The 23,673-nt window shown below is 33.2% G+C and overlaps 1 protein-coding gene across 1 annotated transcript; it reads right to left on the bottom strand.

Moving 5' to 3' along the window:
- Nucleotides 1–4,300: 4,300 nt before the first annotated feature.
- Nucleotides 4,301–6,164, bottom strand: LOC100252441 (3-ketoacyl-CoA synthase 6). The gene has a single exon (XM_002282490.5). The coding sequence runs from the start codon at nt 6,098–6,100 to the stop codon at nt 4,610–4,612; it is 1,491 nt and encodes a 496-aa protein (XP_002282526.1). The 5' UTR covers nt 6,101–6,164; the 3' UTR covers nt 4,301–4,609.
- Nucleotides 6,165–23,673: the final 17,509 nt, after the last annotated feature.

Raw genomic sequence — 23,673 nt, 5'->3', positions numbered from 1 at the left:
AAAAGTAAAAGGTGCATCCAATGAGACTATAATATTGTAAACTTGGTTCTTTTGCGTTTTAGCCACCAAATATTAAACTAATTGATGACGAAACATGCCAGTATCTTAAATTAATAAATGAAAAAATTTCTCCCAAATGAAATAGACGGCCAAATTCATAATTCTCAAAGGTTGAAACTTACAATGTCCTAGAATAGAACTTTCTAGGAAGAAAGTTCCTAACAATGGACAATATGAAATTTCAATTGAGCCCAAGGTTATACCGCATTGTTATATACCCAGTAAAGCAAATTCAAGAATCTATAAAATGAGGACGACCACTAGAAGTTTTTGGACCTTCTTAAAGCAACACAAAAGAGAGCCAAAATCATTTGCATGGTAGAGTTGAATGGAAAATAAAGTCCACTTTTAATAAATATTTTTAATATTTTTAAATTTTTATTAAAAGAGTCATTTTCAAATCCTAAAAAATTATAAATGTCTTATAAAATTACTGTTAAATTGACTTTAAAATTTATAATTATCGTAACAACAATAAGTTAATATAAGACTAAATACCATAAATTATAAATAATAATGTTTTTTAATATTCCTCCTTTATGAGGTTGTTATGTAAAATATTACGATAAAAGAATTATATATATGATTACTTACTACTTGAGGGGTAATTTTATGAATTTTATTACAATATGCTTTTTCACATCCAAAATGTTTTGACTAAATGAATGAAGAAAACAAAAAATCATGTAATAAAATAAATGGATAAGTATTAGAAAGTAGAAAAACCATGGTAGGCTATGTTTAGTTCCTAGAAAATTTTAGAGAAAATATAAAGAGAAAAAGTAAAAATAAAGAAAAGAAGATGAAAAATAAAAATATTAAATTAAATAAATAAATTATTTTTATACATGACTTCAAATTCATTTAAATTATTTAAACTCTTTGTTATAAATATTAAATTATTTTTTTTCTATGAAAATTATTTTTTTTAGTGTTTTTTTTTTAAAGTACTTTTTAAAAACCAAACACAACCTAAAGAAAATGTAATGCCAAAGTAATCAAATTAGATACATGACCCATAACATTTTTTTTTCTCCCCAGAACTTAGGTAAGCATCAATTACTAAACTACAACTCATATATTCTATGTTTTCTAACACTCAAACATAACCAAAATAATTCCACATATACCTATTAGAATCATAACATAAACAAAACCATATTAGTTTTTGTTCATAATTTTATCAAAACACCACATCTAAATCTAAATTTATCAAAATTGCAAATTTTCGAATTGAATTTAATATAATTTTTCATTTTTTGTTTAAATGATTCATATTCAGTATTAAAAAATGAAAGTAAATTATATTTTCTTTTTCACTTAGGAAAGATAGTAGCTTTAATTGTTATGAAAATTTTCCAACGGAAAGAAAACACATCAATTTTAACACCATATAAATCAAATTATAAACTAAGACTACAATAAATACGTGACATCTCACATCACTTGGGAAAGAAAAGTTTCTAGTTATTATAAGAGATAGTACCTTTGAACCGTATAAATATGTTTTAAAATCATAATGATTGTAGGTCCCAAGCAAACAATGCTCAATCATTGAATCATGATAGATGTTATCAAAACTAATCCTTGGTTAAAAGGTATACAAAATCAATTACACCTCGTGAGTCGTGGGTCAACAAGAACATTAAACTCGTATGAGATGGTGAATTGTAATATCTATGTAAATGTGTTTTAAAGTCATTATCACAGTCGTAATCATTGTAAGCATAAAATGGATAATATTCACAATGTAAATAGTTCATAATGGATGATATCAAATCCACTCTTTGTTAGAAAGCATACAAAGTCATCTATACTTTGTAAGTCATAGGCCAACAAGGATATCGGGCTTTCATGAAAGGGTGAGTTGTGATATCACATGTCATCTAATAATAGAAGTTCATGATGGTTATATATAAAGATTGACACCTTTGAACTATATAAAGATAAATGGTTATGGGTTGAAAGCAAATAATATTCACGCAACATTAATGAGTCATGACAATTGGTATTTAACCAAAAAAAACATATGAAGTCAATTACACTTCATGGGCTATGAGCTTATGAAGATACGGACTACATGGGAGGATGAGTTATGACATTGCACATCACTCGAGGAGAAGCTCTTTCTTATTATAAGGGAAAGTACTTTTAAAAATATGTTTTAAAGTCATAAATGTGATTGTTATGGTTGTAAACCAAAGTGAGTAATATTGATATAGTACCAATGAGTCATGAAAAAAATAAAATAAATGAAGAAAAACAAAAACTAACCTATTTTGGAGAGGCACATATAGACACATTGTTCTAAAATTACTTTCATCCCCTATGTGCGGGTACCAATTATTGATAATCCCCATGAGACATAACCTCAATAACTCTCAACATTATCTTGTTGAATTGATGGATTGAACTAGTGAAATCTTAGTTACTTAAGAAAATAGTGAAAAAAATAACAAAATCAAAATTTTTTCTAGCTTTGAGAGAAGTAGGTGGAGTTTTCCAATCATAGAAAAATCTTGTTCTTATAAATGGACAATGTCATAGAATGTTGTGAACATAATAGATAATTCTCATTAAAGTTCATACTCCCAATCTAATGGATGAAAATATTTAAGACTAATTACATATTAAGTGAATATTGTTGATTTACCAAATCAATAAAATATTTTTATTCCATTTTAAAAATAATTAGAGTTCTAAAATTTCCTTCAACTGCCAGATGCCCAACTGTCAGATAACAAAAGCTGATGTCTTCAACTCATTTATCCTCCAATTCTGTGAACTTCTAGAGAGAGTACAAAAATCAAGAGTTAAATCAGAATAGGGCTTTTCTAATTGCAGTGACAGTTATATGAAAGTAATTGCATCATTCCCTTCGCCTAAAAGAAAAATGAATAACACAATCCCCCCTTTCCTAGCTTTTTGATACCGAAGGAGTTAGTGTTTGTATATTTATGTACTGAACTAATAATCTGAAGGGAGAGATGTGACCAGCCTCCCAATATGACTAGCCCGCTTACTGAGATTTCAATCCGAAAAAGCTGCATTCTGAGAGACTGAAGGAGTGCTACGTGGCTGTCTTCCACACAATCATCATTTATAAAAAGTTGGTGCAAGCTGCCCCCACTGTAGCAACATCACAGAACTAAAATGTTTGCTTCTGAATTGTCACTGTAAACCATACAAGCGATGTATTAATTCTGATTACTTCCTATCTGCACACCAATATTATTCCCATTACCTGAAACATCCGTCAAGTTGACCCAACCATCTTTATCATTAGTTTCGTTCCCTTTTTTATCTTGTTGGCAAACAAACTTCATTAATAGAGTGAATTTTATCTAAAATCACAAAAGAAATGAGGGAATTTTCCTCACGCTCCAAAAGGCACATTATTCTTTTGACAACAAAGTAGGCCTAATGTGTCTAATTGACCCATTCCCATGGCAATTGAAGTGGGTTTGAGGCTTGTACTGAATGAGTCACAAAATATTTGAATGTAACTAGATTCTAAGAGTTCATCTAGCTTCATATTAAGTGGTCAACTGTTAGTTCAGATATCAATTTTAACATGTCAGTTTGGGGTCGCCTTAATGGTTGATCAGAACATTATATTCACAAACAGCAAAAATCAGTTTGGTAGCAGCAGCCAAGTCTATTTATGCATCTCTGCTATGCAAGCAGAAACCACCGTTAGCTTTCTATTTTATTTTATTTTTTGGATCAAGTTGTGCTTCATCTAATTCATATAATGCTATATGTAGTTCATATTAATTCTTCTAGCGTCTCGTTCAACTTGTCATCCACCTGGATAAGGATATTGTCTTGACTGGTGGAAGCTAAATGGAGTAAGAATATCAGATCAATTACAGCAAACATGTAGCTACCAACTCACTCAAGGTAGCTCCATTACGAAACTTGATAGGACTCTATAGTTTCTACTTGTTCCTCAGGCCATTTTTGAGTTATTTCTCATCTCATTTAATGTCCATCATGAAGAGGTGCGCTCCTCAGTCTTCATCCCCCCATGCAACAGGGGAAAGGAATTTGGCCTGCTTATGAATCCTGTGAGCTCATTCTCTGATTTAACTTTTTAATGATATTGAAGTTCATTTTTGATGGGTTTTTTTTATACAATCTTCTCAAAATTCTGCACAACTCTTATTTAATGATAGTCTTCAATGACCTCTAATAAAACAAAACGATGCTAGAAAGAAACGAGACGGAAAAAAAAGGAAGGAAAGGGTCAAAACAAGCATAACAACGTCCATTTAATAAACGGCGCAGCTATACTTGATTGTTTCATGCTTGTAATTATATTCTTGCTTCAAGGGCAACAAGAATACATAGTTTATGACGTCTTTTTCCCGAGAACACAACAACATATATTAAAGGGCTTATCAAGTCAATATATGAAATACAACAGCAAAACCAAGTAAAAATAAGGGGGTGGCAGAGAAAGTAGATGAAGGTGAGGACTTCATGATAGAAGTAAATGCAATTACTTGTTCCGTGGACCCTTAAATCAGAGACAAATAAATCCAGGCTAGAGCTTGACCACTTCAGGAATGTGAACTGGGTACCTGTGAATACAATCAAGCCAAGGCCCATCCCTCGGTGGCTCGATGCTGCGGTTGCATTTCCAAATAGCGCTGTTACACTTGAACCCACTCCCGAACGCTATCTGCCAAATTCTATCACCCTTCTTCATCCTCCCCTTTGCTTCAATGTAGCTCAGCTCATACCATAGTGATGATGAAGATGTGTTCCCAAAACGGTGCAACGCCATCCGTGATGCCTCCACGTGCTCGGCCGAGAGCTGCAGGTTCTGCTGTAGTTCATCGATCACTGCACGCCCGCCAGCGTGGATGCAGAAGTGCTCGAAAGCTAGCTTGAAGTCTGGGATATAAGGCTTCCAGTTTTGTTTGAAGATTTTGCGGCCAATGAGTGTGAGAAGAAACAGAAGTTGCTCTGATGCAGGAAGGACGAGAGGGCCAGTGGTGGTGATGTTGGTCTTGAGAGCCTCTCCAGCTATGACCATGAGATCTTTGGAGAGCGATATCCCTACTTTGCCTTCTGGGTCTTCCTCTTCCATCACGCAGCGGTAAGCTTTATCGTCGGCTCCTTTGTGGGTTCTAACCACGTGAACAAGACGGTACTTTGCCCGCCTGTGTTCCCATCTACGGTTGGTTAGAAGAATAGCAGCTCCACCCATTCGGAATAGACAGTTGGGAACAAGCATTGCTCTCTGATTCCCTTGGTAACAATTCGGTGTTATGATCTCTGTGCTAACAACAACAGCATTGGAATTGGGATGAACTTGGAGAAGATCGCGAGCCAAATCAATGGAGATCAGCCCTGCACTGCACCCCATCCCAGAGAGATTGAAGCTCTTTATGTTGCTTCTCATCTTGTACTTATTGATCACCATAGCCGATAAAGACGGCGTTGGTGAGAAGATACTACAATTCACGATAAGAATATCGATATCTTTAGGCTTAAGCCCAGTTTTATTCAACAAAGAATCCATGGCAGAAAATATAACAAGCTGCGCTTCGTCTCTCGCTGCCTCCATCGTCGGCCTAGGGGGTATATAATGGACCGTGAGAGGCAAACAAGTCTCCTCTCCAAGCCCGGATCGTTCCAGAATTCTCGTTTGGAATTCAACACTTTTAGGCTGCGAGCTCAAGACGAGCCTAGCATGCTCCATGAAGGTCGCAAATGGAACCCGGAGCATCACCGGAGGCTTGTAACATGCGTAGTCTACCAGATAAATGGATCGTGGCTTGGACATGAAGTAGACAGTGGTAGCGAAGATGATGAGAAAAGAAGAGCAAAGGATTTGGACAAGATCAAAATGAAGAGAGTTCCAAAGGTTGAGAATCTCGTCTGGACCCAAACGGAGAACTTCAATGAGAACACCAACCATGATAGGTATGAGCAATAGGGTGAGAATGTGGTTGACAAGATACTGGTAGCCAAGCTTGACATACTTGAGCTTGACGGAGCTGGAAAGCTCAGGCGAGGCTTGAGGCATCTTGGCAGTGAGTGAGTGAGTGAGCCAGTGAGACCCAAGAGAGGAGCACTGCCTTCACCTCGATGGAATGAGTGAAGGGCTTAGTTGGAAAGGGTGGTGTGGATATAAAGGCTCACGGGACCATAGCAATGAATGGTGCAGATGAGCAGATTTAATGAAACTCTGACGTCACTCAACGGTCGCTTAGTTGGGTATTTAATTTCATAAAGCTTTTAGCTAAATCCAACACCATTCCCTTTTTGCTACTTGGCCTCCTCTACAGCCTACACCCATTTCGTTTATATGTACCATTTATTATTTGTTCCCCACCAAAATGGGTGCTTCTCCTACTGATCAACTGAGATTTAGCTTCTCAAATTGTTGACTTAAGAGGGCACAAACCCTTGCTATAATATTTTTTTTTATAAAAAGAAAACGGACTCATATCAAATTAGTCTCTATATACTATATACTGCTGTTTCTTCACGGAGGATACAAAAGGCTAAGTATAACTATTGACACTGTGCAGATCCTGACCTGAAAAAGTTCGACTGATGGCCTGAGCAATGACCATCTTTTTTTCCTAACAATGTAAGTCGTGATGGCTCGAATCGAGCCAGTCAAACGCTCTCTTTTTTTCCTCTTAAGTTTCCTGTCCATTTCCCCATTTTTCCTTGGCCTTCTTTTACATGAAATATATATTATGTACCCAATATCTAACCCGGCATATCCAACTGACGTGGTCGACAACTCAAGCTTTGTCCGGACTCCGAACAAGTGTATTTGTCTTCAGTATGTTGGCTGTCAACATTCTGACTGTTGGGAGATGGGTGAGCAGTGAGCTAGATTAATAAAGACAGTACTATTTATTTTGACCATATATAAAGGAGGACAAGGACACAAATGTATATTTTAATGATTAATAAAAAATTATTGTATATTTTTCTTCAAATAGCATAAATTATCGTACATTTGAAATTATTTAAAAAAGATGATGTTTTGAAAGTTACTTTAAAGATTGGCTGTATTTGATTAAAGCAACCCAAATAAACTTGAGGTAGGGTTTATATGGACAGCTGTTCTAGCTTGTGATGGTACTAGGTCAAATTGATGTCTGATGTTACAAAATGGGCCACGGCTCCTTTTTTTTCAAGGTGAGAGTGGGCTACGATCTATTGAGCGAATTGGAGTGAAGCGGTGGCGGAGGTCACAATTAAACATTAAATCGTGGCAAATTGGCCACGCTCCAAGTGGTAGTGCGGTGGCAAATTGGCCCTCCTTGTACGGGGTTGTTAACGATTGGCTTCCCAACTATGATTCACAAGAGAAAATTGATCGAGTGCACTACGTATTGTCCTTGGATCAAGTGACTAAAGTCCTCACAAAGCCAAACTCAAGCTCATGTTTTCAATTCAAAACATCAGCCTCAAAATAGTTAGCTCTTGTGAGTAACAAACTATATTAGTTCAAGACCCGTTGGTAAAGTCAATGCATGAAATAGCTATAACTAATTTAATGGAGATTAAATATGGCGCTGAAGAGGCAAATTTCTTGCCACTCTTTGATTTACATGGACCATTTATGTACATGTATACTGTCTTGTCACTCTCTTCAACTTTTGCTTAAAGTTGAATTTATAAACTTGTTTAATACGAATAACCCGTGAAAATGACACATATGTGACCTATTATCATGTATATTAAAGATATAATACAAATGCTTTTCTTTTTTTCCTAATAATAATTTATCGTCTAAGTCAATCCATTAAATTTGCTTTTTTATTATAACTTAATTCAACAATTAATTTGATAATTTAAACTAGAACACCGCTAGTATGAAATTCCACTACAATCATTAAGAACATAAAATAAAAGAAGAGAATTATAAAATAGTTCATAATATGGCCAAGTTTAACTCATGACTTAGACATTAAATTTTTCTCGGGTACACTTGAATATAATTTTACATGTATTGACTATTTGAAGTTTGATTATCACTTTCTGTTTAAGAGTTAATCTTCTTTGAACTCTTTGGTATAAAGATTAGTGTTTAAATTCTCTGCAATTTTAAAATTATAAATTGTCAAATTAATTTAATAGGTGAAATTTAAAATAATTAAAGAAAATTTTGTTAGAATTCCAAAAATTACTATCCCTCCAACCATGACATGTTTCAAGCACTCAGGTTCCAAAATCAAACCCAATCTTGATTGTCATCCATATTCATAATAAATACTAACAAAAAAACATCATAGTCATAAATAAATAAATAAAAGAAAAAAATATATATCAAATCTTTATATTATCCTAACTTATACTCTAAATAAGATGATCACTTTACTTATGACAAAAAAATTGGAGCTTTTTGGGACCCTAAAAAACCAAAAAAGAAAATGGGTGAACAATCTTTGGAGCCATGCAAAAATGAAATGAATATGTTAAATCAAGGCACTTTAGATATGAGTCATATGACCTATTAAAAAAAAAAAAAAAAAAAAAGTGCTTAGCCAAGAGATGAACTCATCAATATATACATTACAAAATTTCACAACTTTTTCAAAAACACCTTTTCCAGAACCTTAAAGGAAAGGAAGTAACTGCTAAGGAAAAAAAAAGTCCTTACAATTTGTGCTAAGAGCCTAACCAAAATTTATCTAAGGAGAAATTAAAACAACATTCATAACTATGCTTAATTTCAAAATAATAGTCATCTGAATGTGCCCTATATAGTTCTCACAAACTTAAAAAAAAAAAAAAATTATTTCTCTTCTATGTGACTAGTCTTCATCGAACTTCAATACCAAAAAATTATATATGATTATAAATACCAAAATCATGAACAATGCCCATATATAATAAAGTTACTTATGAATGCTAAAACCAACGTTCCCTTTAAAGCATCAAACCAATAAGGAGTCATATTAGACGATATCTTTACTAAAATCATCCAAACCTAAATAAATGACACCCAAATTCAAATGTTGCATATGTTATGCTTGCAAAAGCTTTAATGCTAACATATTAGTGTAAAGTACAAATATAGAACAATCCACGCATAAAGGTACATATATAATATTTTAATATAGTTTAACCAATCGTACTTACATCTATGAATGAGAGAAAATCATTTCACCATACCATAAATAATATTATAAAGGATAAAAATTTGTTACAGTTATTATATTTCAAAATATTTCATATTTCTCCACTCTTAATTTATATCTACACCCTAACCATGAACCATAAGTTCTATCGCTTTACTAAGTACCTATCTCTCATTCTTTCTCAAGTCTTTGTCTATCACCTAGTCTTTATAAGTTTATCTTCATCTCATAACTTTTTCCTCTTAATCTAGAATATTTATACAAATATTATTACTTATTTTACGAGGAAATCTAGTATGGGACTAACATATCAATAGAAGATACAATATTATTTATATATATATATATATATATATATAACAATTAAAAATTTGAGACAATTTCCAACTATCTCCACATTTGATAAAATTAATCAATCCAATCTTTCATTTCTTTATGATGCACATTTTTTGTATCATATTCTTATGAGAGAACAATTGATTCCATCTTTAATCAGATGTGTGTTATGTTTTCCTTAATTTTTCTAAAATTCTTGATTTGGACTCTATATCATTTTGTTGTTATGAGAATAGAAACTTTTATACCACTTGTTATGCATGTGAAAACTAAACCAAATGCAATTATTTAACCCTAAATAAATTCATGTTTCCTCATTCCTTGTACCAACACCCTAGCTAAACTACAAGTCCTTTAGTTCTAGTGTGTGTCTCTCATTCTTTTTTTCATTTGTATATCTCATGCATAGTCATTCACAAGCCCATATCTATCTAACAACCTTTTCCTTTATAGCTTAGGATATTTAAAGAGATATTCCCTAACTTTTCTTTTTCTTATTCTACAAGTAAATTATGGCATATGAATAAAGATAAAAATATCGGTAATCATAAATATATCAAGAAATATCAATGGATATATATTTTGACAAAAAAAAAATAATTGATGAGACAAAAATGAATCAAAACTCATGAAAATGTTGAAAAAAAAATTTTCTTCTATTTTTCCTACAATTCAGCTTTTAGTGGAGATTTTTTGCTTCAATCATCATTGATATTCAATATTTCAATGAATTACATCTTAATAAATTATTGGATATAAAGACAAAAGGGTATGCTTTAATAAGTAACAAAGAACATATGTTGAGTTTCAATTAAAGAACTATTATGGTTATAGATTTCCTAAACATATCAACTTCTATCAATGGTGATCTAATCCTTAGGAAAGATACGACCACCTACAGGTTTCACCCATAACTCAAAGTCACTGCAGTCTTTAACATAAGTTTAGTTCATGCAGTATAGCAACTTAGTGAGGTCATGACTATTCGATAACCAGATATCATGCCTTATCATAGGTTTTGTCCAATGTGTAACCGAATACACTAGTATACTCACCATGAGAAATTCATTTCAATGACCAAAACTAATCATCTCTTCAATTAGAAGATAATATACTATAGTCTCAAATAAATTGTTTAAGTTTACAACTATAAACAAATCATCTACTTATAAGAAACTCATAACTAGGATGTTTTTCTTCAACTCTTAATGCACTTTAAGTCAATGTACAATGAAAAAGATATCACACCAAAATACTCATCAAATATAATGCATAAAATGGATAAATAAATAATAAATTCGTAAATGTTTTATCATATTATGTTTTTAAAGGTTTTATCTTAACAATCATCAATTTCAATACGAGACTCTTTCTTCGTCTTTTATTTTTTCAAATCTCACATATAACTGTAGACCCCAAAATTTGTCTCATTTTTTATTTTTACATTGATTTTGAGTCCAATTTTGTCATTAGATTTTAAATCCTTATTATATGTTATATTTTTTACCCACTCACCATTTAATTCTTAATTTTTATTATTTTGTAAATTATTTTACTTTTATTTTTATTTGTTATTATTATATTACATTATATTATATTTTTATATTTTTATTTATATTTTATTTATTTATTTATTTTATTTTCTTTCTTCTCTCTTCTCTTTTCTCTATCTTTCTCTTTTTCTCTTCTACCTACTCTCTCATCTACCCTTCATCCTTCCCACATCATAGAGACATGCCCCCCTCATATTTCTTCCATTATTTTCCTTTTTTTATTTTATTTCTCTTCTTCCTACCCACTTTACAAGCTTCCCATTTTGGCCCCTCCATTTCTTCTCTCTTTTAGGGCTGACAACTGGACGACCTCACCCAGACCTCCATTCTCCCAATTTCTAGATTTCTTCTCCCTGACCACCCCCCAACTCAGATTCCCAGCCGTGCTCCTCCATTTCCCCACTTCATTTTTTTTCTTCCTCACAGCACACATGGACAACCGGCCCTCATTTCTTTTCCATTTTATTTTCTTCTACAGCTCGTCCCAACACCCACATCCCCACCCGATTCCATCATCATTGTCGGTGGCATGACATCGGCGCCATTTTCGGCGCCCCTCCATCCTCATTTTCTCCATTTTTCTTCTTCCCATTTTTTTTTATTTATTTACCTTCTTTTTTATTTATTTATTATTTTTATTTCATTTTTGTTTCCTAAAAACCCATCAACCCTCACTGTCGGTAGATCACCGACCAATCGCTGTCGACGACCCCCTCCTATTTTCTCTCATTCCCTTACTTTCCCATCCCACTCATTTTCTATTATTATTATTATTATTATTAAATATGAAATTTGGGCTAATTTATTGTTGGTGAATTAATTTGAAATTTATTCATTTTAGCTAAATTAGTTGATAATTTACATGGTTGTACTTATTTGAATTATTTAATTTGGATGTGATGTAATATTGTAGTATATTTTGGATGTGGGTTTACATATTAAATTGGTTTGATTTTGGTTGTGGATTTAGGTTTACATATTAAATTGGGTTTGGATTATGAAACATTAAATTTAGGTCTAATGAGATTTATTTTAATTTATCATGTTTTGAGTTTGGTTAATTAAGCTTATATTTTAGCTATTAATTTGGAAACTTTGGATTAGGGCCTATGACATGTGAAATATTTTTGTTGGGTTATATTTGTTAATTTGAGTTCATTTTTAATTGGTGAAATTTATCGGACTAATTTGAAGTTAGGATTTGGGTTCAAATATTTGTTTTGGACTTTGTACATTTTTTGGATATTTACATTTGGACTATTTTTGTTTTTGCATGGGCCCATTCTGCAATTCTGTTGGCTGATTACGAATTTATAACACGTAGAACACGAAATTTCATGGAAGAAAGTGAAACTTGAAAAGTCGTAGGAAGACATTGAGCTTGTTGTAAGTTTATTTGAATACATATTTTATTTCTCACTTTTATTTTGGTTTTTATTTTTATTAGTTCTTGTAAATATTCGTTTGTATGTATTTATTGAGTGTGTACGGAATTGAAAATCGAACAAACTAGAAATTTTGTTTAAATAAGAGGAAGAATTCAGTAAATATATTTTAATAAAATAATAATTTCAAAATATTCTTCTTAATAAAAGAAAGTTTTATTAATAAAAATTAAAAAAAAATGCTATTTGAAAAATAAATAAAAAAAAATTGTTTTTAATAGAATTTGAAAAATTGTTTTTAATAATAATTGTCCAAAAATTTCTTTGTTTAATAAAAATTGCCCAAAAATTGTTTTGTAAATAAAATTGTCCCAAAAATTATTTTTTTAATTAAAAAATATTTTTCAAATAAAGTTATATTTTTTTTTTAATAATTTGTATAAATCACTTTTCTAAAATGAAAACAAATTGAAATATTTTTGTAAAAGCAAGTAAAATAATTTTTATTGCCAATTTGAAATTTTGTAATAAATTCTTTTGATACAATAAATGTAAATAATTTTTTTTAAAAATTGAATACAAATGAAATTGATAAAATAAATTGACACTTTTTTTAAACTAAATAAATTGAAAATTGTTTATAACAAAATTCTTTGAAATTTCTTGAAAACTGATTTATTTGAAATATTTTTTTTAATTCAATAAATCATTTTGCATAATTATCTTGTCATTTATTTTGTGTATTCTTGTAATTAGATTTCATAATTATTTTTGTGTATATTGATTTTCACCATGACTTGTACATACTCATTTGCATGATTATTTTTCTTGGTATTCATAATTAATTAATTAATTGTCACAATTCCTTTAATTCGTTTAGTAGAGGTCGTACGTATACGAACTTAGAGGGGTGCTACGGCTCACCACAGTACCTTTCCAATAGGTAACCTGACCCCCGAACCCAAACTCGGTTTTTCACAAACCTGTTTTTCTTTCAAGAGTCACACTTAGGGTTTTTCTTTCTTATTTTGTTTTTCCCTTAAAAAATAAGACAAAAATAAGTGGCAACTTCAAGTCTTTTTCTAAAAATCAAATTGTCACTAAATGAATGAAAAGCGAGTCACGCCGTCAAGTGGGAACACATGTGAAGAACGCGAGTCCACAAAATGGCGACTCCACTAGAGATAAGTAAATGGTCAAACTTGAACTCGAGTTGAGGCAAATGTGACATTTAATTAGTCGGTTGATGGATACCTTCCCTATGTGTTTCTCTATGCTTGAGTGATCATAGCACGTGGTGATTTTCTATGCTTGATTGTTATATCCATTTGTGACATTGGCATGCTGATGATATTGATCGATTCTGCTCTTGCCATGATTATTCTGCTCACCTTGACATGTACATTCTTCTTGTTGCTTATCACATTCATCTTGACATGATTGATTCTCTTGGTTGTATATTATCTTGATTATCATGGAGCATGCCATCCTTGCTAGATGTTCATCTCAATTATCATATTCTTGCCTAGCTTGTGTGTAGATATGAGTGATATACATATGTTTTGCATGACTGTTTGTTGCATGACTTCTCTCATTCTGTGTGATTACATGAGTTGTTTGTCTATGTGGGACACACACCTATCTCCTTATCTCCAAGTCTCTAATCTCGGTCGAGCTTGTTTTCCTTGATCTCGTATTTGATATGAGACTTGTTGTTTTGTTTACTCTTCGACCGAGCTAGTGATTAGAATTAAGGTCTAACGATGGGTCATATATATGTTTGGAAGCATTTTGAAGGTGGCCGACACATTGATGCTGATTGGAGTCCGATCTTTGAAGATTTGTATAGCCTAGATCTAGATTTTATGGATATTTGTGTGATCAATGTGTTTCTTTTTTCTGCTTTAGCTTCATAGGATTTTTGAATGCACCTACACCACTCACTGTGCATTTTAGTCGACTATTGAGTGCTAAGAGTTGTAAGAGCTTTCACCATAGGAAACCCCCTAGGATGTCAAGGTAGTGCATGTATGGAGATGATGACCACCTTGCATGGAAGTGTCCCGTCTCTTCGAAGGCGTGCAGAGGGTTGTGTACACTATGAGGGTACAATCACTTCTACTAGGGATCCTTTAAAGTCCACCATTTTTCTTTTTAGAGCCACTTTGACCTTGTAGGTTGAGCCTTGAATCCTTCAATTAGGACCTCATTCCCTACACGTGGGTGCATCTGAGGGCCTTTAGAGCCTCCTTAGTTACAGTTCGGATCCAATCCTCCATTTATTTTTTGGTCTTCAATTATGAGTGCTTAGAGATTCGTGCGAGTTTGAGTATCATTCGGACCACCCTTTCCTATATGGTTTTGGTTTCTTCTTGTAGCTCGTTGAGTCTAGCATACTTTCCATCGGGCTTTAGATAATCTTCTTTTCTTGATTTGACACATTCTTTTGGTTTGTTGTCACTTTTCTTGACGTTTTGGGATATGCTCATTAATCATGCTCACTTTTTTACATTCTCCACCTGTCCTGGGCTTGATACTTCAGTTTTTTGGTCGATTTGCCTAATATTGTTTTCAACCCGATATTTTTATTATAGGAAGGTGAAAGAAATGTTTTCACATTTGCACCCTTTTTTAGAGGTTCGTCTTTATCACCTTATCATTTTTCTTTATTGAGCTTGGTTTGAAAGTGAATCAAGGATATTTTGTTATAGATAGAGTATCGATCTCATGATAGTATTGTTTTTTCACACCTCATTCATTTTCTGGATTATTGATAAAAATTCTTTAGTCACATTTGTAGTCATCTCACATGGAAACCTTTATGGCCTTAGAGTTTCTGTCATTTATCCAATTTTAGATTGCTATCATAGGACCATATATCATGTGTTGTGTTGTACTTTTGATTTGAGGCATCTCTTCACTTGCACATGGTAGTCTTGAGGCCTGACCTATCATTGAGAATATTGAGCCTATTAGCCTAGGATCGGAGATTTGACCTAGGGAGTTTGAGATTGTGACCCATCTTCTTATGATTAGAGCAGTGTCTTACCCACTCTCACACCTTGACTTTGTTTTGACCTATATCCATCCATTATGAGTTTTACATAGCACCACCCTTGACACCATTACATGATCTTTTCGTCATCAATTGTTCTAGCTTTGCATATATTTTCTTTGATCCGACCAGGTAGAGTGTGAGGAGTTTAAGCCTAGGGTTGATCTTACATGGCGAGGGATGGCTTATGATCTTTGGGCGGCTTACGATGTGAGAATTGGTCGATTGCTTGATGAGACTATTGCTTATTCTACCATGAGTATAGAGATTGATCTTGTATGATGAGAGTTGGCTTGTGATGAGCACTTGTGTTTGATGAGATCATCGTTTATTTCATTTTGACAGGATCATCTTTGATATTATTATGGAGCATTTGGAGTGCAGTTTGGCGCACAATTCCAGAGGGTTGATGTGGTTATATCAGATGGACATCGATCTTTAGTATTGATCATTTGAGGGTTTGAGAGCACGATATTTGAGACTATGGTCGCATGATGGGTGGCCTTCATTTCGGTTAGCTCACACCCTATTACCTTTATTGACATCTAGACCATTGCTAGCCCTTTGAGCCTCGCATGAGCATCATAGTCTTTTCTTTTTTATAGCCTTGCTCACTTTTTACATCGAGATAGGGGTCCTCTGGTGTATATATGCTTTATTCGGGAGTCTCATGAGCCATGGACTTATTGACTCATCTTCTTCATTATTTTTTTGTTGTCTTACCATCATTTATGATCATACATCATTGTTTATATCCTTTGTTCTATCATTTGTCTTTGTCATCACATTTTTTTTCATGCCATGAGTGATGATCTTTCACATTTCAGTGCATGGAAGACAGTCATGTCCTTTTCCACTCCTATCTCATGGACATTGGTTTAGAGATCCTTAGTTGAGAAGGTCATTTTGTCAGAGAGAGTTCATGTACATCCTTGTTTAAAAGTATATCCATTTCATTATGGATTTTCAATGGAGTTCATTTGTTGATGTTCGTATGTGAACTTTCAGGAAACTATCATCTTCTTGTGTCTATCTTGTTATGTATTTTATGTGTAAGAGACAAGTGACATTTTCCTAGGGATTCCAGATCATTGTCCTTTCTATCTTTACATACATTGGTGAATTGACTATTCTCCATGGCTTGATTTGAGTAGATTAGTGCTAATTCATTTTCCTTTGATCTATTTGTTCCTCTCATAATATTTCATTCGCCTTGCCTACGTTGTTCTTTGTTCATATCCATTTACATTCCGTGTTCGATATTTTCCACACATCATTCTTATACATCCTATCAATAATTTGATATTCTTCATTTCTTCTATTTCATCATTGATACATTCATCTTGGATTCTTTCTTCCTGATATATTCATATTAGACGTCCTCAGATCCATGGTTTCTGAGACTTTCTACACACACTGCATTTTATACACTAGGGTATGAGGTTTCACATTAGGATTATTGAGCTTAGTTTCCATTCATTTTTTTCACCTTATTACCTTAGCCTACATTACGTCTTGAGTCTTAAGACCACCCTAAGGTCATGACATCACACATTGTGTTTGATAGTTCTTATGTGAGCGATACTTAGGATTGGTTCAAGAACATTCTGATTGTGATGGACCAAGAGTCATGGTATGATCCTATACTAGGGCATAACCACCTTAGAGAGTTTTTTTTATCGGGTATGCAGCCATTCTGCTTGATACATCGCATTGGGGCACACCTTTCTTGGTCGGGGTATGATTTTTTAGATGACCATTATGCTGGGGCATACTCCTCTTAGCCGATGATGGATTTTTGAGTCATGGCCATCATTCGGAGGATATCAGACGTCATTTTTCATATTGGAGCATGAGACATGATTGATATATTTCATCTGGTGTACTTTACATAGGGGCATATTTCTCAGTCGATGATGGTTTTTGAGGCATAATTGTTCCTTGGATGTGATTAGATTCCTTTCACATTGGAGTATGAGATATGACTGGGTGATTTTATTGGATGTGTTTATAGGACATAGCCTTTTCCTCATTGTTGACAGATTTTTGAGATGATTGGATCAAGACATAGACACTTGTGAGGGTATGCAGCAGAGTTTAGTCATTTCAGAGATTGCCCTATACCGAGGCATAACTCTTTCATTGGCGATTGATCTTAGAGATACTAGCTTACATTTGGGCATGATCATATCAGAGTGCATTTTTGTTGAGGCATACCACTTTGCTTGATCTTTTTCACATTGGGACATGATATTTCTTTAGATGAGGTTAGATACGCTATTCACATTACCGCGATGACTTTGAGGAGCGGAGATTCATTTTGATCAGATGATGTATGATTAGTTATACTCCTCTGATCGATGTTTGCTTTGGAGATGCTTACACTAGGGTATAACCCACTCATTGGTGATAGATTTTGTGAGATGACAGTTTATGCCAAACACATACTTTCTAAAGATTATCTTGTACTGAGGGTTTACCCATTTTGAGAGGATGCATTCATACTAGAGCATAGCCATCTTGCTGATTTGACATTGAGACTCAACCTCCTGTTTGTGAGTGTTGGTTTTGATGAATCATAGAGTTATTGACACCTTGGGTTCAGTCTTCTCAACATACTTAGTTCGACTTGGATACCCACTTTTCTTTGTTACACAGTCATACATCCTATATTTGACACCATTATACCTGTATCCATCTTATCAGAGCCTTACATATTTTTGAGCCCACATATTTCATCATCTTACATGACCTTATCATCTTCTCTTGATCAGAGGAGGATACAAACTAGTCTTAAGCTTTCTAGTTGAGTTTTCACATGCCTTTGGACATTAGGTTCAACATCTTCCATGATGGTAGGGTCTGTTAGATTGTTGATATATTTGTGATGATGTTTTCATGTTGATAGTTGACATGTTGTGTCTTGACCCGCTTAACTTTTAGATTTAGAGTCTTGGTCAACTTTTGTTTGGTCCTTTGTTTTAGTTTTGCTTTGTCAACATAGTTTCAGTGTTGTATTGGTTTCATTTAAGCATTTATTCTTTGATGTTAGACTTTTTCATTACATTGTCATTGAGCATATCTTAGAGTGCCTTGTATGGTGACATTTTGTGTCTTATGTTGGTTACTATCTTAGATTGGGGCATACCCCCATCCTTGAGTTCATCAGATCTTTTGTAGATTTTCTCACCACTCGATCTTTTTCTTGATCTTTGCAAGTCGTCATACTGGGGCATACCCTCTCTAGCACTCTTCTACTGGGGCATACCCTCATCCTTGAGTTCATCAAATCTTTTGCAAATTTTCTAATTACTTGATCTATTTCTTGATCTTTACAAGTCGTCATACTAGGGCATACCCCTATCCTTGAGTTCATTAGATCTTTTGCAGATTTCTCATTACTCAATCTATTTCTTGGTCTTTACAAGTTGTCATATTGGGGCATGCCCTCTTTAACGCTCTTCTATTGGGGCATACCCCCATCCTTGAGTTCATCAAATCTTTTGCAGTTTTTCTCATTACTCGATCTATTTCTTAATCTTTGCGAGTCGTCATGTTGGGCTATACCCCCTTTAGCACTCTTCTATTGGGACATACCTCCTCTTTGGGTTTACCACATCTCGTGTTGATTTCATGATTGTTAAACCCATTTGTCGATCTTTACGAGTTATCACCTAAGACATCTCCCTATTGTTAGCTTGTTTAGGGCATCCCTCTTCCTTTAGCTTGTTTAGGGCACACATTTTTTTAGTTTGTTTAGGGCAACCCCCTTTCCTTTAGTTTGTTTAGGGGCATCCCCCTACTGTCACTTTGTTTAAGGCATCCCTCTTTTATTAGTTTGTTTAAGGCATCTCCCTACTATTAGTTTGTCTAGGGCATTCCCCTACCGTCGGTTTGTTTAAAGCACTCCTCATTTTCTTCAATTTGTTTAGGAGATCTCCCTGCTGTCAGTTTGTTTAGGGCATTCCCCTACCGTCAGCTTGTTTAAGGCATCCATCTACCGTCAATTTGTTTGGGGCATCCCCCTTTCTTCTAAATTGTTTAAGTCATTTTCCCTTATTGTTAGTTTGTTTAGGGTATCCCTCTTTCCTTTAGCTTGTTTAGGGGCATCTCCCTACTATTGGTTTGTTTAGGGCATCCTTCTTCCTCCAGTTTGTTTAGGGTACTCCTCTTTTTCATCAGTTTGTTTAGGGCATCCTCCTACCGTTAGTTTGTTTAGGGCATCCCTCTTCTTTTAGTGATTCTCACCACCGTAAATCAGATATCTATGGGCATTTCAATTTCACCACCATAGATTTTCATCTATGGGTTTTGATAAGTTTTCACCACCATAGATCAAACATCTATGGGCATTTCAGTTTCACCACCATAGATTATCATCTATGGGTCTTGATCAGTTTTCACCACCATAGATCAGACATCAATGGACATTTCAGATTCACCACCATAGATTTTCATCTATGGGCCTTGATCAATTTTCACCACCATAGATCAGACATCTATGGGCATTTCAGTTTCACTACAATAGATTTTCATCTATGGGCCTTGATCAGTTTTTACTACCATAGATCAGACATCTATAGGCATTTCAGTTTCACTACCATAGATTTTCATCTATGGGCATTTCAATTATTTCGCCACCATAGATTTTCATCTATGGGCCTTGATCAGTTTTCACCACCATAGATCAGACATCTATGAGCATTTCAGTTTCACCACCATATATTATCATCTATGGGCCTTAATCAGTTTTCACCACCATAGATTTTCATCTATAGGCTTCAATAAGTTTTCACCACCATAGATCAAACATCTATGGGCATTTCAGTTATTTTGCCACCATAGATCAAACATTCATGTGCATTTCAGTTTCACCACCATAGATTTTCATCTATGGGCATATTAGTTATTTCACCACCATAGATTTTCATATATGGGCTTTGATCAGTTATCACCACCATAGATCAGACATCTCTGGCCATTTCAGATTCACCATCATAAATTTTCATCTATGAGCATTTGTTTCAGTTATCTCACCACCATATATTGGACATCTATGGGTATTTTACTTGTATCACCACCATAGATTTTTATCTGTGGGCCTTTAGAAGTTTAACCACCATAGATTGGCATCTATGGGCATTTCTATTGTATCACCACTATAGGTCTTCACCTATGGGCTTTCTACTTTAGTGTTTAGAGTTAGCTTTTTTGGTTTGGTTTCCAGGTCATTTTTTTCTCAGTTTAGCGTTTAGAGTTAGTCTTGTCATTCAGAGTCATAGTTCCTGATATTCATGATCACTAGCATTACATGTTTTGTTCTCACAGTTTCACATTCCATCTTACTTCTCATTGTTGCATATGTGTTTCTTACTTCATTATGATATTTTAGAGTTTCTTCTCATCATTTGTACATGATGTAGCTCTATGAGCTCGTAGTATGTGTCTTGATTGTATTGTTGGTACCCTTTATGTCTTGTGTCCTCGTATGGTACACGTATGGTTTTTTCCTTTGTACTCATTCTTATATTATTTGGTGGTTCGTTTGCTACTCAACTTCAACATCGATTTTTGAGCCACTTTTTAAAAGGTCTTTTTAGAGGGAGTCTGGATTCATAGTGTAACTTTAAGGGCACCTTAGGAGTTTCCATTCTTGTCATTTCATTTTTATAGGGTTTTAGAGCCTCTTTGTTCTTATTTTGGTTTAAGAGACCCCGGGTCATACTGGGACAAATTTTGTAGTCTTTCTTTTTCTTCGGCAGAGTCCACTTCGTTTCGTTTGTGTATACACTCACTTTACTCGTAAACTCTATCGAAGAGGGGCATATTTGTAGACCCCAAAATTTGTTCCATTTTTTATTTTTATGTTGATTTTGAGTCCAATTTTATCATTAGATTTTAAATCCCGATTATATGTGATATTTTTTACCTGCTCACCCTGTAATTCTTAATTTTTATTATTTTGTAAATTGTTTTACTTTTATTTTTATTTTTTATTATTATTATATTATATTATATTATATTTTTATATTTATATTTTTTATTTTTTTATTTATTTTCTTTTCTTTCTCCTCTCTCCTCTTTTCTCTCTCTTCCTTTTTCTCTCATCTACCTACTCGCACCTACCCCCCATCCTTTCCACGTCATGGAGACATGCCCATCTCACCTTTCTTCCATCATTTTCATTTTTTTATTTTATTTCTCTTCTTCTTACCCACTTTCCAGGCTTCCCATTTTGCCCCTCCATTTTTTTCTCCCTCTTTTAGGGTTGGCAACTGAACGACCTCACCCGGACCTCCATTCTCCCCATTTATAGATTTCTTCTCCCTGACCACCCCCAACTCTGATTCCCAACCGTGCTCCCCCATTTCCCCACTTCATTTTTTCATTTTTTTTTTCCTCCTCCACAACACATATGGACGACCGACCCCCATTTCTTTTCCATTTTATTTTCTCCTACAGCTCGTCCCAACACCCACATCCCCACCCGACTCCATCATCACTGTCAGTGGCGTGACACCGGCGCCATTTCCGACGCCCTTCCATCCTCATTTTCTCCATTTTTCTTCATTCCATTTTTTTATTTATTTATCATCTTTTTTATTTATTTATTATTTTTATTTCATTTTTGTTTCCCAAAAACTCATCAACCCTCACTGTTGGTAGATCACCGGCCAGTCACCGTTGGCGACCCCCTGCCGGGCGACAACCCCTTCCCATTTTCTCTCATTCCCTCACTTTCTCATCCTACTCATTTTCTATTATTATTATTATTGTTGTTGTTGTTGTTATTGTTATTAATTTCCTTTATTTTAATAGTAATTGTTGTTTGTGAAATTTGGGCTAATTTGTTGTTGGTGAATTAATTTGGAATTTGTTAATTTGGGCTAAATCAGTTGATAATTTATATGGTTGTACTCATTTGAATTATTTAATTTGGATATGATGTAATATTGTAGTATATTTTGGATGTGGGTTTGCATATTAAATTGGTTTGATTTTGGTTGTAAACTTAGGTTTACATATTAAATTGGACTTGGATTATGAAATATTAAATTTAGGCTTAATGAGATTTTTTTTAATTTATCATGTTTTGAGTTTGGTTAATTGAGCTTATATTTTACCTATTAATTTGAAAACTTTGGATTAGAGCCTATGACATGTGAAATATTTTTGTTGGGTTATATTTGTTAATTTGGTCCCATTTTTAATTGGTGAAATTTATCGGACTAATTTGAAGTTAGGATTTGGGTTCGAATATTTGTTTTGGATTTTTTACATTTTTTTATATTTACATTTGGACTATTTTTGTTTTTTCATAAGCCCATTTTGCAATTCTGTCGGTTGAGTACGAATTTATAACACGTGGAACACGAAATTTCATGAAAGAAAATGAGACTTAAAAAGTCATAGGAAGATATTGAGCTTCTTGTAAGTTTATTTGGGTACATATTTTATTTCTCACTTTTATTTTGGTTTTTATTTTTATTAGTTCTTATAAATATTCGTTTGTATGTATTTATTGAGTGTGTACAGAATTGAACATCAAACAAACTAGATATTTTGTTTAAATAAAAGGAAGAATTCAGTAAATATATTTTAATAAAAATAATGATTTCAAAATATTCTTCTTAATAAAAGAAAGTTTTTTTATTAATAAAAATTCAAAAAAAAATGCTTTTAGAAAAATCCAAAAAAATGTTTTTAATAGAATTTGAAAATTTGTTTTTAATAATAATTGTCCAAAAATTTCTTTGTTTAATAAAAGTTGTCCAAAAATTGTTTTGTAAATAAAATTGTCCCAAAAATTATTTTTTAATTAAAAATTCTTTTGCAAATAAAGTTATATTTTTTTTAATAATTTGTATAAATTATTTTTTTTTAATGAAAACAAATTGAAATATTTTTGTAAATAAAATTGTAAAAATTCATTCATTTTTTGTAAAAACAAGTAAAATAATTTTTATTGCCAAATTGAAATTTTGTAATAAATTCTTTTGATACAATAAATGTAAATAACTTTTTTAAAAATTAAATACAAATGAAATTGATAAAATAAATTGACTCTTTTTTGTAAATAAATAAATTGAAATCATTAATTGAAAATTGTTTTTAACAAAATTATTTGAAATTTCTTGAAAACCATTCTTTTGAAATTTTTT

The sequence above is a fragment of the Vitis vinifera genome, chromosome 1 (genome assembly GCF_030704535.1).
Source record: "Vitis vinifera cultivar Pinot Noir 40024 chromosome 1, ASM3070453v1".
Taxonomy (NCBI): Eukaryota; Viridiplantae; Streptophyta; class Magnoliopsida; order Vitales; family Vitaceae; genus Vitis; species Vitis vinifera.
Note: the sequence above shows the minus strand (reverse complement) of the source record. Positions and strands in the feature narration are given on the sequence as shown.

Excerpts from the sequence above, each read along its gene's own strand:
- LOC100252441 (XM_002282490.5), bottom strand. The coding sequence starts at position 6,100 with ATGCCTCAAGCCTCGCCTGAGCTTTCCAGCTCCGTCAAGCTCAAGTAT.